The sequence below is a fragment of the Oryx dammah genome, unplaced genomic scaffold, assembly GCF_014754425.2.
Source record: "Oryx dammah isolate SB20612 unplaced genomic scaffold, SCBI_Odam_1.1 HiC_scaffold_3, whole genome shotgun sequence".
Lineage (NCBI taxonomy): Eukaryota > Metazoa > Chordata > Mammalia > Artiodactyla > Bovidae > Oryx > Oryx dammah.
The window spans coordinates 64057302-64073918 of record NW_024070187.1 but is presented as its reverse complement, the minus strand read 5'-3'; the positions used below and the strand labels follow the sequence as shown (position 1 = coordinate 64073918).

The 16617-nt window shown below is 35.6% G+C and overlaps 1 protein-coding gene across 1 annotated transcript in view; it reads left to right on the top strand.

The window, feature by feature from the left end:
- GABRG1 (gamma-aminobutyric acid type A receptor subunit gamma1) overlaps positions 1 to 16617 on the top strand; it is an 89746-nt gene that overhangs the window by 34357 nt on the left and 38772 nt on the right. Inside the window, exon 3 of the mRNA XM_040238138.1 lies at positions 12445 to 12512. Within this exon, the coding sequence (XP_040094072.1) occupies positions 12445 to 12512 (68 nt within the window). The remainder of the gene's footprint in view (positions 1 to 12444; positions 12513 to 16617) is intronic.

Genomic DNA, 16617 nt, shown 5'->3' with positions numbered 1-16617 from the left:
TGTGTAATGAAGTTTTATTAAAGTATAAAGGAGATAGAGAAAGCTTCTGACATAGGCATCAGAAGGGGGCAGAAAGAGTATCCCCCTGCTAGTCTTCAGCTGGATGTTATATAGTCACTGCTGCTGCTGCTGCTAAGTTGCTTCAGTTGTGTCCGACTGTGTGCGGCCCCATAGATGGCAGCCCACCAGGCTCCGCCATCCCTGGGATTCTCCAGACAAGAACACTGGAGTGGGTTGCCATTTCCTTCTCCAGTGCATGAAAGTGAAAAGTGAAAGTGAAGTCGCTCAGTCGTGTCCGACTCTTCGTGACACCATGGACTTCGGCCCACCAGGCTCCTTCGTCCATGGGATTTTCCAGGCAAGAGTACTGGAGTGGGGTGCCATTGCCTACTCCTAGCAGTCTGTTAATGAAAGAAAGAAATTTCTTAAAATTCAGAATGGCACCAGGCCCCTCATCCATAAAATGCGTTTTGGAATAATCTTGGCACCAGATGATTCATCTCAGGCCATAAAATGATTGACTTGAATCTTGTAGAAGGGCAGGTTACCATACAAATAGTTTCGTTTACATAGATTAGGGGAACAATATCCAAGTATAACGTACTGGTTTGTCAGGTAGGTTCTGAGCCATTAGGTGGAACCAACTTGAAGACAGAGTTTGGGGTAAGTGCATAGTACATTAACATAGCTTAAGACAAACATTTCCATAAGAAAAGTGCATTGGTTAACTCAAGGTTTGAGAATAGTTAACTTCAGGTGAAACCAGGTGTCATTATGGCAACACAGTATTTTAAGAGAAACCTCCTTTTAAATTTGTATAGAGAAGGAAAAAAAATCACTAGTTTGTTTCCTCCTGCCGCTTAAGAGAGATAAAAGTGTCTGACATTTGCAGCCTATTTCCTCTATTTGGAGACCCCTGGCCTTCCTTCCTGTTACCCTCTGAGTTTTTAAAGGAGCTTCCATGCTGTTCTCTGCAGTGGCTGTATCAATTTATAGTCCCACCAGCAGTGTATATGCCCTTGTTTCCACACCCTCCCCAGCACTTACTGTTTGTAGATTTTTTGATGATGGCCATTCTGACTGGGGTGAGATGATACCTCATTGTAGTTTTGATTTGTATTTCTCTAGTAAACAATGATGTTGAATGGGGCCTAATTAAACTTAAAAGCTTTGGCACAGTAAAAGAAACCATAAACAAAATGAAAAAAACATCCGTCAGAGTTGGAGACTATATTTGCAAATTAATTTACTAACAAGGGATTAATTTCCAAAATATACAAACAGCTCATGCAGCTCAATATAAAACAAGCAAACAACCCAATAAAAAAAATCACAGATCTAAATAGACATTTCTCCAAGGAAGACATACAGATGGCCAAGAGGCATGTGAAAAGATGCTCAACAAAGGTCTAACACTTTTTTTGTCCAGGTGTTACAATTGTCTGACTCTTAGAAATTTGGTAGAATTCCATTATAAATTCATTCAGGTCTTGTGCTGTTTGGAAATAGTTAATCTTTTGATCATTTTTTTCTCTGCTTCAATGTTTAGTTCCCATTTGTTATTTCCTACTCTATATTTTATATTATTACCCCATTTTTTCTAATCAAGAAAATTATGAGTAGTGGATTTTCTGAGGATTTCCATTTATTATAATAGTGAATGAGTTTTAGTGGTTTTCTATTAACTATCTCATAATTCCTACTCTGTCTTTATTGTAACCTTCATTATATTTTGTTTATTTGATTTTATTTTGTATTTTATTTTGTTTTGTGCTTTCCGAGCTTGAAATTTAATGATTTATTTTTTCTCTTCTCTTTAAGTTTTGATGTGTTACTATGTTTCCTTTTTTTTTTTCTTCCCTGTATATTTTACCTCATAAATGTTGTTTGTTGTTGTTTAGTCATTGTGTCTGACTCTTTTGTGACTTCATGGACTGTAACCCACCAGGATTCTGTCCATGGGATTTTGCAGGCAAGAATACTGGGAAGGGTTGCCATTTCCTTTTCCAGGGGCCTTTCTAGACCCAGGGATTGAACCTGCATCTCCTGAATTGCAGGCAGATTCTTTTACTGCTGGGCCACCAGAGAAGCAAAGGTGGCTGCATTTTATTTAGTGTAGAAATATTTTGTGTTATAGCTTCATACTGACTTGTGGATTTAAATATTAAAAAGATAACTTATTTGTCACCTATAAGGTTTTTTTGGGTTCCCTGGTGGCTCAGTGGTAAAGAATAAAAACTGCCTGCCACTGCAACAGACACAAGAGATATGGGTTCAATGCCTGGGTCGGGTAGATTCCCTGGAGAAGGAAATGGCAACCTGTTCCAGTATTCTTGGCTGGAAAACCCCATGGACAAAGGAGCCTGATGGGCTACAGTTCATGGGATCACAAAGAGTAAGACATGACTGAGCACAGCAGATCACAAGGCTTTTTGACTTACATTTTCCTTCATCTGATATCAAGATATTGTTAATCCTAGTATTCTTACTGTTTCCACTTGCCTGTATCTTTTTGTCCTCATTAATTTTTGCCTCTGTTGATCACTTTGTTTTAGCTATATCACTTGTATGCACCATGTCATTAGGTTTTGTTCTGTAGTCCAACATAAAGACAATTTGTTTTTTTTTTTCTTTTAACAGATCATTTGATTCCATTATATTTGTCAATATGACTGATAGGTTTGTTCTCAATTCCTTCATAAAATTTTAGTCATAGTTACTGTCTTTCTATATGAGATTGGATTATTTGCACTTTAATTGATAATGTTTATATTTTAGTATTTTCAAAGCTTTATATTTTTGTTCTACTTTACCTTTATAGTTTTAACTTTCATAATGGACTTAGTCCCCTTTTTTAAAGTCTTTGATCTTTCTATTATCAGATGATTTTGGTTTGACTCCCACCTATTACCCATGAAACAGCAAGCTTTTTCTAGGTTTTAATTATTCCTCTCCAATGCTTTATTATTTTTAGTTAACATATTTTCTGCTTTACAACAACATATAACAATTGTAAATAGTCTCACATCCTTGTCTTAATCTTTGTTTTAGTATTTGATCTGCTGTGATATGTGTTAAAAGGCTCACCATTAGCATTTTTTTTTCCTGCTATTTTCCCGGTTCTCTCCAACCTAGTATATTTTTTGAGAAGTTTTTCTATGTTTAAAACTCTTTCATTGACCCAGTGCTTGAAGGATACATTGGCTGCATATGATATTCTTAGTTCAGGCTTTCTTTCATTGAGTTTTCTTTTATTAGACTATTTCAGAGTTGACGTGCTTTGTGTGTTTCTTTTTAAAAATATATATAGCTGAGGTACAATATTGTGTCAAGTGTACTACTTTGTGGTTGGCATTTGTTTACATTATGAAATGGTCACCATGATACATTTAGTAATTGTCTGGTCCCATAAAATGTAAAACTATTTTTGATCATATTCTTTATGCTTTATATTATATACCAATGAATTATTCATTCTATAACTATAGGTTTGTACCTGTTAATCCCTTTCACCTATTTTGTCCCTACCCCACGTCTCCTTTCTGTCAATTAACTGTTTTCTGTCTCTATTAGTCTGTATTTGGCAGGGGGGAGGGGTTGTTTATCTGTTTTTTAAATTACACATATGAGATTAAATTTACTTTGTTTTACTTTGACTTATTTCACTTAGCATAATACCCTCAAAATCTACCCATATTGCTGCAAATGGCAACATGACTAGTGATGTTGAACATCTCCAAATGGATTAAAGGCCTAAATGTAAGATGGGAAACTATAAAACTCCTAGAGGAAAACACAAGTATATTAGTCTTTGACATAAATCATAGCAATATTTTTTCAGATCTGTCTCCTAAAACAAAGGAAATAAAAGAAAAACTAAACATATATGGCCTAATTAAACTTAAAAGTTCTGCACAGCAACGGAAATGAAAAAACTACTAAATGGGAAAAAAAAAAATTTGCAAATGATCTGACTGATAAGGGTTTAGTATCCAACATATAACCATCTCATACAACTCAGTATCAAAAATGAACAACCTAATTAAAAAATGGGCAGAATAACTATCTTTAATTTTTTAAAGACCCTCCAGACTATTTTCCTGTAAAGTGGCTCTACCAATTTACTTTCTTACAAATAGTTCCCTGGGCTTCCCAGATGGTGCTAGTGGTAAAGAACCCATCACCAATGCTAGAGACACAAGAGACATGGGTTCAAAGTCTGGGTCAGGAACATCCCCTGGGGTAGGAAATGGCAACTCGATCCAGTATTCTTGCCTGGAAATTCCATGGACAGAGGAGCCTGGTGGGTTACAGTCCATGGGACCACAGAGTTAGACATGACTGAGTGACTGAGCACACACACTTACAACAATAACTAGGGCTTCTTTTTCTCTACATCCACACCAGCACTTGTTATTTCTTGTCATTTTGATAAAGTCCTTGCAGACATGAGGTGATAACTCAATGTGGTTTTGATTTGTATTTCCTTGATATTAGTGATGCTGGACATTTTTTCGTATGTCTGTGTGTCTTCTTTGCAAAAACATCTATTTAGGTTCTCTGCCTGTTTTTAATTAGGTTTTTTTTTTTTTTTTGATGTTGAGTTGTAGTGTCATTTTTGAGAAAATCTGATGCCAATACAATTTTCTTGCCCTGGTTATCGATTCAATCTCTGTTTTATGAAAGCTAGAGGACTTTATGGATTTTTCTTTGTCTTTCAGCTGGATGCTTTTGTTAAGATGTATCTTAGAGTTGTTCATTTTGGGTAACATTTTTTCTGGGTAATCAATGTCTTTTTAAAATGCAATTTCAGGTTTTCTTTCATCTGTGGATAGATTTATTTATTTATTGCATTATAGTGTTGAATATTGGTTTTCTTTAACTGTTTTGGTTTTCTTTTTAAGCTACAATTACACGTGTGTTCATCATAGCTTTCTATTTTCTTTCATTCTCTTTGAATTCTCTCTTTAACTCATTTATATTCTCTTGATATTTTCCTTGTTTTTTATCTACTATTTTTAGTTTATTTATTTATTTTAGTTTATTTATTTATTTTTCTATTTTCTATATTGCCTTCCATTTCTTTGCTAAGTTCAATAAATTTCTTGTTCACCTCTTCCTATGTGTTTGTGTTGGGGGAATGGCACATTTTTAGTTTCTGAATTTCTGACACAAGGAAGTTTTTCTTATCCCCAAGTGATTGCTTGACTATGTGTATCTGTTTTTTGTTTTTGTTTTTTTAATCAGGTTTTTTTTTTTTTTTTCTGCTTATGTGAATTGAGGGGATTTTCCACAGTTAATTTGCATTGGATCTTGATTTCTTATTTCTTCAACATTTTGGTATGGATCCTTTCCTTGCTGTTTTCCTATTTCTTTTTGCTGTTTTTGAGTGTTTTGTAAGATTACTAGTTTATCAGTGTTTATTTCATCTGTAGAGCAAAAACCTCAACTTTGAATGAATTGGTTGTTGTGGGTGGTGTATATTTGGTTGGTGGTGAGTGAAGGGTTGCATGGTTTCCAATATATTGGCTCTCTCTCTTTTTTTTTTTTTGGCTGTACGATCAATTTTATCCAGATTTTATTTTCCCTGAGTTCATTTCCTCTTTTGAATTCATCTAGTTATAATTTTATTTTCTTTTTATATTATCTTATTATATGTACAATTGTTTATCAATTTCAGTGATTAAAATATGCCTTCTTTATTAGATTTACTCATACATTAACAAATTTAGCATGATTTAAGGACCTCACAAGCCATTTACTACATAAACTCTAGTCTTTATTGTTTTTGCTATTACATTCACATATTTTCATTCTATATTTTGAAATACTAAAATAAACTATTATTTTAAAATGTTGAACATCAATTAACTTTAAAAAAGAAATTACTCTTTCTGATATTCTTTCTTCTTTTCAGTACTATATTTCCATTTAGAAACATATGCCCTATAATATTTCTTTAGGTATAAATCTCCTGGCAAAAATTTATTTCAGTTTTTATATGAAAATACTTTTGTGTGGCCTTCAGTTTTGAATCATATTTTCAATGTATGCAAAACCCCAGAATGGCTATTATTGCCTTTTCAAAATTTATATACATTACTTCATTTTCTTCAATTATTTCTATTGAAAATCACTTTTAAACATTAATAACTTTTAAATCAACTTTAGGCATTTTATGAAATTTGACATCATCTCATCTATTTTCTCATAGTTATATTAAAGTCTCTGATAATCACAATAACTTGATTACTTAAATTTTATGTCTTGGTTAAAGGTGATTTGCTTCTGTTTCATGAAATGTGTGTTAATTTTTTATTGAATGCCACTAAGTCAGTCATATTAAAAACAATAGATATTCTAGATGATGTAATTTCCTGCAAAGTTGATGTAATTTTGCTTGTGTAGTCAGGCTGAGTTTGGCCAAACTTCATTTGGCCAAAATTGGTGTATTTCATTTTGTAAAACTTTTATTTCTCCTAGAGCACAGTCATTTGAAATTTCTCAACTTATAGCCTAAGAGTTGTACTAGGATTCCCTCTCCTTGGTGGCCCTAGACTTCTCTAAATAGCTGAGATCTCTACATAGTAACTTAGAGTTCAGAAGCTGTTTTATATTTGTTTCCTCAGCATCACATGTGCACATACACAATTTAGGAATTAATACATGCCTTGAGGGAAAGTTGATTGTGGATTGTCTGATTTAATTCCCTGTGGGACAGGTACAAGTTCTAAACCACTGTATTTTGTTTAGACACTATTGCTGTACAGTGACAGAGCAAATATACCAAGGGGAAGAGTGATCAAAAATAGCATAGAACTCACATCTGCATTTTTAAGTTGAGAAGCAAACATATACATAATGACTATTTTATAGGTAGGAATATAGGAATGCTTTTGCTGTTGTTCATAGGCATTTTAAATTGCAAAAACAGGACCAGGAGCAGACTGTGGCCCAGATCACAAATTTGTTACTGCAAAATTCAGACTTAAATTGAAAAAGTAGGGAAAACCACTAGACCAATCAGGTATGACCTAAACCAAATCCCTTATGATTATACAATGGAAATGACAAACAGATTTAAGGGATTAGATCTGATAGAATTCCTGAAGAACAATGGATGGAGGTTTGTGACATTGTACAGGAGGCAGTGATCAAGACCATCCCCCAAAAAAGGAAATACAAAAAGGCAAAATGGTTGTCTGAGGAGGCCTTGCAAATAGCTGAGAAAAGGAGAGAAGTGAAGGCAAAGGAGAAAAGGAAAGATCTACCCATTTGAATGCAGATTTCCAAAGAATAGCAAGGAGAGATAAGAAAGCCTTCCTCAGTGATGAATGCAAAGAAATAGAGGAAAACAACAGAATGGGAAAGACTAGAGATCTCTTCAAGAAAATTAGAGATACCAAGAGAACATTTCATGCAAAGATAGGCTCAATAAAGGACAGAAATGGTATGGACCTAACAGAAGCAGAAGATATTAAGAAGAGATGGGAAGAATACACAGAAGAACTGTACAAAAAAGATCTTCATGACCCAGATAATCATGATGGTGTGATCACTCACCTTGGTTGGTGAGTGATGCCAGACATCTTGGAATGTGAGGTCAAGTGGGCCATAGGAAGAATCACTATGAACAAAGCTAGTGGAGGGGATGGAATTCCAGTTGAGCTATTTCAAATCCTAAAAGATGATGCTGTGGAAGTGCTACACTCAATATGCCAACAAATTTGGAAAACTCAGCAGTGACCACAGGACTGGAAAAGGTCAGTTTTCATTCCAATCCCAAAGAAAGTCAATGCCAAAGAATGCTCAAACTACCGCACAATTGCACTCATCTCACATGCTAGTAAAGTAATGCTCAAAATTCTCCAAGCCAGGCTTCAACAATACATGAACTGTGAATTTCAAGCTGGATTTAGAAAAGGCAGAGGAACCAGAGATCAAATTGTCTACATCCACTGGATCATCAAAAAAGCAAGAGAGTTCTAGAAAAATATCTGTTTCTGCTTTATTAACTATGCCAAAGCCTGTGACTGTGTGGATCACAGAAAACTGTTGAAAAATCTTAAAGAGATGGGAATGCCAGACCATTTGACATTCCTTCTGAGAAATCTGTATGCAGGTAAGGATGCAACAGTTAGAACTGGACATGGAACAACAGATTGGTTTCAAATCAGGAAAGAAATACAGCAAGGCTGTATATTGTCATCCTGCTTATTTATCATATATTCAGTGTACATCATGAGAAACACTGAGCTGGATGAAGCACAAGCTGGAATCAAGATTGCTCGGAGAAATATCAGTAACCTTAGATATGCAGATGACACCACCCTTATGGCAGAAAGTGCTGCTGCTGCTGCTGCTGCTAAGTCGCTTCAGTCATGTCCGACTCTGTGCGACCCCATAGATGACAGCCTATCTGGCTCCCCCGTCCCTGGGATTCTCCAGGCAAGAACACTGGAGAGGGTTGCAATTTCCTTTTCCAGTGCATGAAAGTGAAAAGTGAAAGTGAAGTTGTCCTGTTATGTTCCACTCTTCATGATCCCATGGACTGCAGCCTATCAGGCTTCTCCGTCCATGGATTTTCCAGGCAAGAGTACTGGAGTAGGTTGGTATTGCCTTCTCCAGGCAGAAAGTGAAGAACAACTAAAAGAGCCTCTTGATAAAAATGAAAGAGGAGAGTGAAAAAGTTGGCTTAAAGTGCAGCATTCAGAAAACTAAGATCATGGCATCTGGTCCCATCACTTCATGGCAAATAGATGGAGAAACAATGGAAACGGTAACAGTTTATTTTGGGGGGCTTCAGAATCACTACAGATGGGGATTGCAGCCATAAAATTAAAAGATGCTTGCTCCTTGGAAGGAAAGTTATGACCAACCTATACAGCATATTAAAAAGTAGAGACATTACTGTGCAACCAAGGTCCATCTAGTCAAAACTATGTTTTTTCCAGTAATCATGTATGGATATGAGAGTTGGAGTATAAAGAAAGCTAAGCCCTGAAGAATTGATTTATTTGAACTGTGGTGTTGGAGAAGACTGTTGAGAGTCCCTCAGTTGGCAAGGAGATCAAACCAGTCAATCCTAAAGGAAATCAATCATGAATATTCATTGAAGTACTGATGCTGAAGCTGAAACTCCAATATTTTGGCCTCCTGATTCGAAGAACTGACTCACTTGTAAAGACCCTGATGCTCAGAAAGACTGAAAGCAGGAGGAGAAGGGGATGACAGAAGATGAGATGGTTGAATGGTATCACTGTCTCAATGGACATGAGTTTTAGCAAGCTCCAAGAGTTGGTTATGGACAGGGAAGTCTGGAGTGCTGAAGTCCCTGTGGTTGCAAAGAGTAGGACATGACTGAGCAACTGAACAGAACTGAGTGTGAGTGTGAGTGTGAGTGTGTAAAGACTCCACTGCTTCTCTTTCTTTAAATCTTACCACTCCTCTTTTTCTTTATCCCTGTTTAGGTATAAGCCCAGGGGTAATTTGCTCAGCCTTGTGCCTAAAAGAGACATTTATTCAGAATGAGAGATCAGTCCTTTTTCTCTAATAAGACACTCTCAATAATTAAATTTATATGTATTAATTATATGTCATATATATTAATAATAGCCTTATATTTATGAGTATTGGATATTTGAAAATGGTTATTGACTACTGAGTATTGAAATATGTTAGTATGGTTAAGCAAGTACATTTAAATTCAAGCTTACTTAATTAATTTTTATTTAAATATAGAGCCTCTTGATGGAGGTGAAAAAAGAGAGTGAAGAAGCTGGCTTAAAACTGAGTATTCAAAAAAACTAAGATCGTGACATCCCGTCCCATAACTTCATGGCAAATCGATGGGGAAAAAGTAGAAATAATGACAGATTTTCTTTTCTCAGGCTCCAAAATTCCTTTGGATGGTGACTGCAGCCATGAAATTAAAAGACACTTGCTTTTGAAAGGAAACCTATGACAACCTAGACAGCATATTAAAAAGCAGAGATATCACTTTGGCAACAGTGGTCCATATAGTCAGTTATGGTTTTTTCCAGTAGTCATGTATGGATGCTGGGCCAAAAGAAGGCTGAGCACAGAACTGATGCTTTCAAAGTGTGGCATTTGAGAAGACTCTTGAGAGTTCCTTGGACAGTAAGGAGATTTAACCAGTCAATCCTAAAGGAAATCAACACTGAATATTCATTGGAAGGATTGATGTTGAAGCTGAAGCTCTGATACTTTGGTTACCTGATATGAAGAGCTGACTCACTGGAAAAGACCCTGAGGCTGGGAAAGATTGAAGGCAAGAGGAGAAGGGGTGACAGAGAATGAGATGGTTGAATGACTCAATGGGCATGAGTTTGAGCAAATTTTGGGAGACAGTGAAGGACAGGAAAGTCTGGTGTGCTGCAGTTCATGGGGTCCCAAAGAGTCGGACAGGACTTAACAACTGAACAGCAACAACAGAATGTACAGTGCAAAGTAGCATTTTATCTTTTCATCTCAGAGTATATATAATAAATGACTTAAGTCTCTTCAAAAACTGGTATTGGAAAAGCTCGACAACTACTTATAAATCAGTGAAATTAGAGAACTCCCTCATACCATACACAAAAATAAACTCAAAATGGCTTAAAGACCTAAATAAAAAACATGACAACATAAAACTCACTGTTTCTCAAAAGGCCTTAAGTTTTCCATGGAAGCTTACCAGCCTGGAGGCTCTGCCAGAGTAGGTTACCAAGACAGAGGTTTGGGACAGGCTAGGGAATCAGACAGGCAGACTCAGCTACATATTAAAGGAGAAGATTCATCCTGCCAGGTCTAATATAGTGTTTGCATTGTAAGAATGATAAACACTGGGCTGGAAAGGGAAATCACATAAAGTTATCCAGAAAGGATGACTTAATAAATATTACTAGAAACATGCTTACTTTAGAAACTTTTAATGTACAAGGTGGTTTTTCTGCTTTAATTTGCATTATCTCTATGTAAATCTCTTTGAGATCTATTATAGATTTTTTCTCACAACTTTTGTTCCCTTCTTGTCTACTTATGAAACCTTTACATGTATTCCTCAACAAGTATGTGTGGAATAAATAAATGAGCCTTTGAGGGAGTAAGGAATAAAAAGAAACTATGTGAAAATGTTTTTCATAGTAAACAAAAAAATCTCATGAGTACAAATTATCATTACTATGGTAAATCTCATTATAGGAAGCCAAAAATACCTGACAAAGGCAGAAAGCCTAAATCACAATCACTATTTAGTAATCAAAAAGTATTCACTATAGAGGGTATTAGTTAACCATATAATTCAGTAAATGTTTAAAAGGCTGACCTGTGCTACACATTTTGATAGAATATAAGACTATAGACATTTAAAGACTAACTCAGAAAGCACAAATGGCTGTGTACAAAACACAACAGATTAAGTTCACACTGGTGGCTATATAGTATACTCCGAGGATTAGATGAAAATACACCTTTCCTTGGAGCCAACTGTAAACAATCCAAAGGAATATTGTTAACAAGGGAAGAAGGAGGTGTAAATACACCGATTATGCTCCCGATAAGAATCAGACCTAGAGGCAGATGCTTTACATTCATCACCTCCTTTGATCATCATAACTGTGCTTCAAATTCTAGTATTGCTGGAACTGGTTTATACTGGCTCACAATAGCCACTAATTACATGTTGTCCCCACTCTGCACTCATTGACTTCACAGTGGTATCTCTACATCAGTCATTGTGGGAGTATTTGCCACATTGAAATCAGCAAAAGATACAAATCAGGGCTTTTTTACTCATCTCTAAGAGTAAGCTCGGTAACATTTGCTAGCATACCCCTGATATGCACTAAATAGATTAACAGGTTTCCCAGGTGGCTTAACAGTAAAGAATTCACCTGCAATGCAGGAGACATGGGTTCGATCCCTGGGTTGGGAAGATCGCCCGAAAGAGGGCATGGCAACCCACTCCCTCTTGCCTCGAGAATACCATGAGCAGAGGAGCCTGGCAGGCTACAGTGCATAGAGTCGCGAAGAATTGGACATGACTGAAGCAACTGAACATGTGCTCATGCACAGGCTTACATAACAATATTTAGGCTCTAAAATCCATCCAATCCTAAATTCTGTAACTGTTGCAGAGTAAATTATCTAACAATTTTAACTGAATTAACTTTATTAATTTTCATGGAAGGTTTGAACTGTTTTAACATTTTTAGGCTACACACTGGAATATTTTTAGTCAAAAATGGTCTTTCTTAGTTACATAATTGATTTAAAAGATTGTTGTGTTTATATAATGAATCATGCTTCTTTATTTCATAGTGCAAAATGTTTTATAACTAAAATGATAAAGTATTAATGATTAGTAAAGACTTATTTAAATAAGATTTAACACCACCTCTGATTATATCTTTGAACATTCTTTGTATTGGTATTTTGCAGTGAGGCCCACAGTAATTGAAACTGATGTTTATGTAAACAGCATTGGACCAGTTGATCCCATAAATATGGTGAGTTATGAATATTAAAAATTATTATTTGCATAAAGTTATTGAGTACATACCACAGCAATAGAATGAATATGTGAGCAATTTCTGAGAGCTAATTCTGAATGAGTTCAGGGTGAAAAGGTGAAGTGATTCTCCAGTTGTACGTAGGCTGACTCTAAGGTATAGAGGTGACTTTGTGGACAGCAGAGTAATCTTTTGAGATTGGAAATATAGTCACATATGCCCTCAAATGCTAAAGGCACATTCAGGAGGAACTGCCCAGCAATGATTTGAATTTTAAGTTCAGGGAATAACTTGATTTAGAGATGATTTGGAAATAGATATAAATTGAGAAAGGAGGAAGAACAAGCAGTATAAGATATAGCTTGAAGCCTCGAGAAGTGATCCAAGGAAGATACATATTAAGAACAGCACAGATCTGACAATCAGATGGTAAAATGAGGCCAATGTGTATAAACTACAGGTGGAAAAAAAGAGAAGTACAGAAAAGAGACATACTCAGAAAAGTCAGAGGGTAAGAGAAGCAGGGATAAGATGATATTAAATTATCTGAGGAAGAAAAGAGGATGAAGAAGAAGGAATTAATAAACAATTGTCTATGTAAATGAGAATCCAATGATAAATGAATTAAATTAGGCCTACTGGTATTGGCTAGATGGTACTGATTTTCTCAGATAAAATTCAGAGGATTGATGAAAATAAGAAAAGAATAAGAGCTGAATCATATGTCTCTCCTCTAGCCTCATAATTGGTCTCATACCCAACTTCTTGGCACAGAGCCCTGAAATACAGATTCTGCAGGAACAGACATGAAATCATGTGCTGATTTCAAGCTGATGGAGATTAAGTGGGAATGCAGGTTAATTTTATGAACTACTATTTTGAGAAAATTGACTTACACTATAACTACTATTTTAAGAAACTTGACTTAGAAGAGAATGAGATAAGAAGTTGGTGGTAGAGAGGGAAGAGAGTGTAAGAGAAATATGGAGAATATGAAAAAATGCCAAGGGAAGGTCATTTAAGCTGAAAATTAATAAAAGTGTGTAACTATGCTTTATCTCTTACATGTAGAATGGATAGTTTTTCTTACCATTAGAAAGACATAATACCTACAATACAACCCATAGACATTATTTAAAGTAGATTGAAAATGTACTGATCCAAACTCTAATAATCCCATTTCTGAGTCAGACTACTTGATGCCTTTCAATGGGTTCTATCAGGTGTTATTTTCATTTCCTTTGATGGACACCCATGTTAGCCTCTCAGGCTGCCATAACAAAGTATTAGAGACTGGATGGCTCTAACAATAGACACTTATGTCTCAAGTTCTGAAGGACAGAAGTCAAATCAAGGTGTCAGCAGCTTTGCTTTTTTCTAAGACTTTTCTCCTTGGTTTGCATATGTCCGTCTTTTTGCTGAATCACGTGGGCTTTCTTCAGTGCCTCCGCTTCCCTTGTGCTCTTTGTGTATCCAAATTTTCATCCAAATTTCATCCAAATATCCAAACTTTCCCTTATTATAAGAACAGCAGTCAGATTGGACTCAGGTCTACCCTAACAACTTCATTTTAACTTAATCATCTCCTTAAAAGCCCTGTCTCCCAAAACAGTCATACCGTAAGGTATTGGGGGTTAGGCCTTCAGCATATAAATTGTGGGAGGACACCATTCAGTGCATAATACCATGCAAAGATAATTTTCTAATGCTTTGATGATTTTTCTCCCCAACTTCATTTATTCATTATTACAGCAAATTGTCCCTTTATTCTAGTCTTAAACATTCTATACTTGAATGTTGCTGTTTAGTCGCTGCCGTGTCTCATTCTTTTGTGGCTCCATGGACTGTAGCCCGCCGGGCTCCTCTGTCCATGGGATTTCCCAGGCAGGAATACTGGAGTGGGTTGCTATGTCTTACTTGAGGGGCATATTCCTGACCCAGGGATCGAACCTGCATCTCCTGCATTGACAGGTGATTCTTTACCGCTGAGCCAATGGGGAAGCCCTTTATTATACCTGAATAGCCATCATTATATACCTAACAATTATCTGTGTCTACTTTGTCCTATAGTATTACAGTCATGATCGGTTTTTCTCTTACTCAACATGATGTTCATATGATTGTCATTAACTTTCCCAGCTGCCTATATCGATAAGAAAATGAAGATAAAGCAAGGGAAGGTAAAATTTGAAAGTGTTTTAGTTTTCCTTCTAACTCCAAACAAATTTGTATACAACCGCTTGGTTTTTGTAAAGATAAAAAAGTTTACATAGCTGTGTGTATTGATTTAAGATTATGCAAATATAAGATTTTATAAAGTAATGCTTTACTAAGATGTTAATTTTCTCTTTAAAAGAATCTTAAAATATTCAGTCTCTACTAATGCTTAGGTAAACCCATTTGGGGATGTAGAAGTCTAAATTTTCCTGCATTGTATATTTTTTATTCAAGCCTTTTGTCTTCAATTTGAATGAATTCATTAAAGAAAAAAACATGGTCATTAAAAAGATGTAGAATTCAAGACTGAATTAGTATTCCAGAAATACTTTGATAAGAATAGTTATCAAGAGACTTCTGTGATGATATTCTTGCATAAAAGTTTCATAGTATTAAATATTTAGTTTCCAGTGGGGCAAATCACACACTTGTAACCTTGGACAGTGATAGTTTTTTTTTTTTTAAGGCTAATTAAGTAAAATTGCTATTAAAATTGGTGATACTAAAGCACATATAAGAAAAAAACTAGAATATTTAATAGTGTTTATTAAAACAGAATTATATCATACTAGGAACGAATAGACAGTTTACAGAGAAAACTAACTAAACAATGCAGGAACATTAGAATTCACTTATTATAAAATGAATAGAATTGCTTTGACTATGACAGTAATAAAACAGGCAGGCTTGAATAGAATTAAGCAAGCAAGTCTTTTGCCCCTCTTTACATATACAACTTAAGGTACTGATAAGAAACAAAGCTAATATATAGGTTTAATAATTTTACTTTTTCAAATGAAATAAAATAGGGTTTGGTACAAAATGTTTGTGGTTTTTTTTTCAAACTTGACTGCATAAAATAGTATCTGTAGATTATTGATAAGACCTAAAACAGTATCATTCTACAGTCATATGTATCTTTCTTTTCTTTTTTTAATTCAAGGTTAGGTTAATGGCTTCAATCCTGGTGTCACTTGTCAAACACTGGATATTCAATAATTGCATGTTAAATGAATGAATAAATTAGTCAGTAAATAGATTGTCCCATAATTTTCATTTTGAAAATTTTAGTGCAAAGTGAGTAACAGATGCAACCAATCAGAATTGGAAAAAAAAAATAACTTGGAAAGAGGCCATTCAACTATGCATGCTCTAATTAAAACTACCTAAATGTAAACAGAAAAAAAATACAATAAAAACTGAAGGCACAAAATGTTAATAGAGGTTATTAGACTGAAATTAAAGTATTTCATCCTCTTAATTTTTCAGGTTTTGAAGAGATTATGTGTTTTCACTCTTTTGAGTAAATATCTCAGGGTAATTAAACAATTGCAGTTATCCTCTGCAGTTATCCTCTTGGAGAAGGCGATGACATCCCACTCCAGTACTCTTGCCTGGAAAATCCCATGAACGGAGAAGCCTGGTGGGCTGCAGCCCATGGGGTTGCGAAGGGTCGGACATGACTGAGCGACCTCGCTTTCACTTTTCATTTTCATGCATTGGAGAAGGAGATGGCAGCCCACTCCAGTGTTCTTGCCTGGAGAATCCCAGGGACGAGGGAGCCTGGTGGGCTGTCATCAGTGGGGTCGCACAGAGTTGGAAATGACTGAAGCAGCAGCAGCAGCAGCAGTTATCCTCTGGTAGCACATATAACAGTCAAGGGTTATGGAAATTCCCTGAATAAAGTAAAAATCAGTGAAAGCTCCAGTGAATCCAAGATGATATAATGGGTATCTAACACAAGGGGAGTAAGTATAGAACAGTAATCATTGAAAATTACAGCTATAGTTTGGACATGGGTTTACTTATAGGAAGTAGTACACCCTTATATAGCCCAATATTAAGAGATTATCAGTATAGGTACTTTGAAAGTGTCAGATCAGAG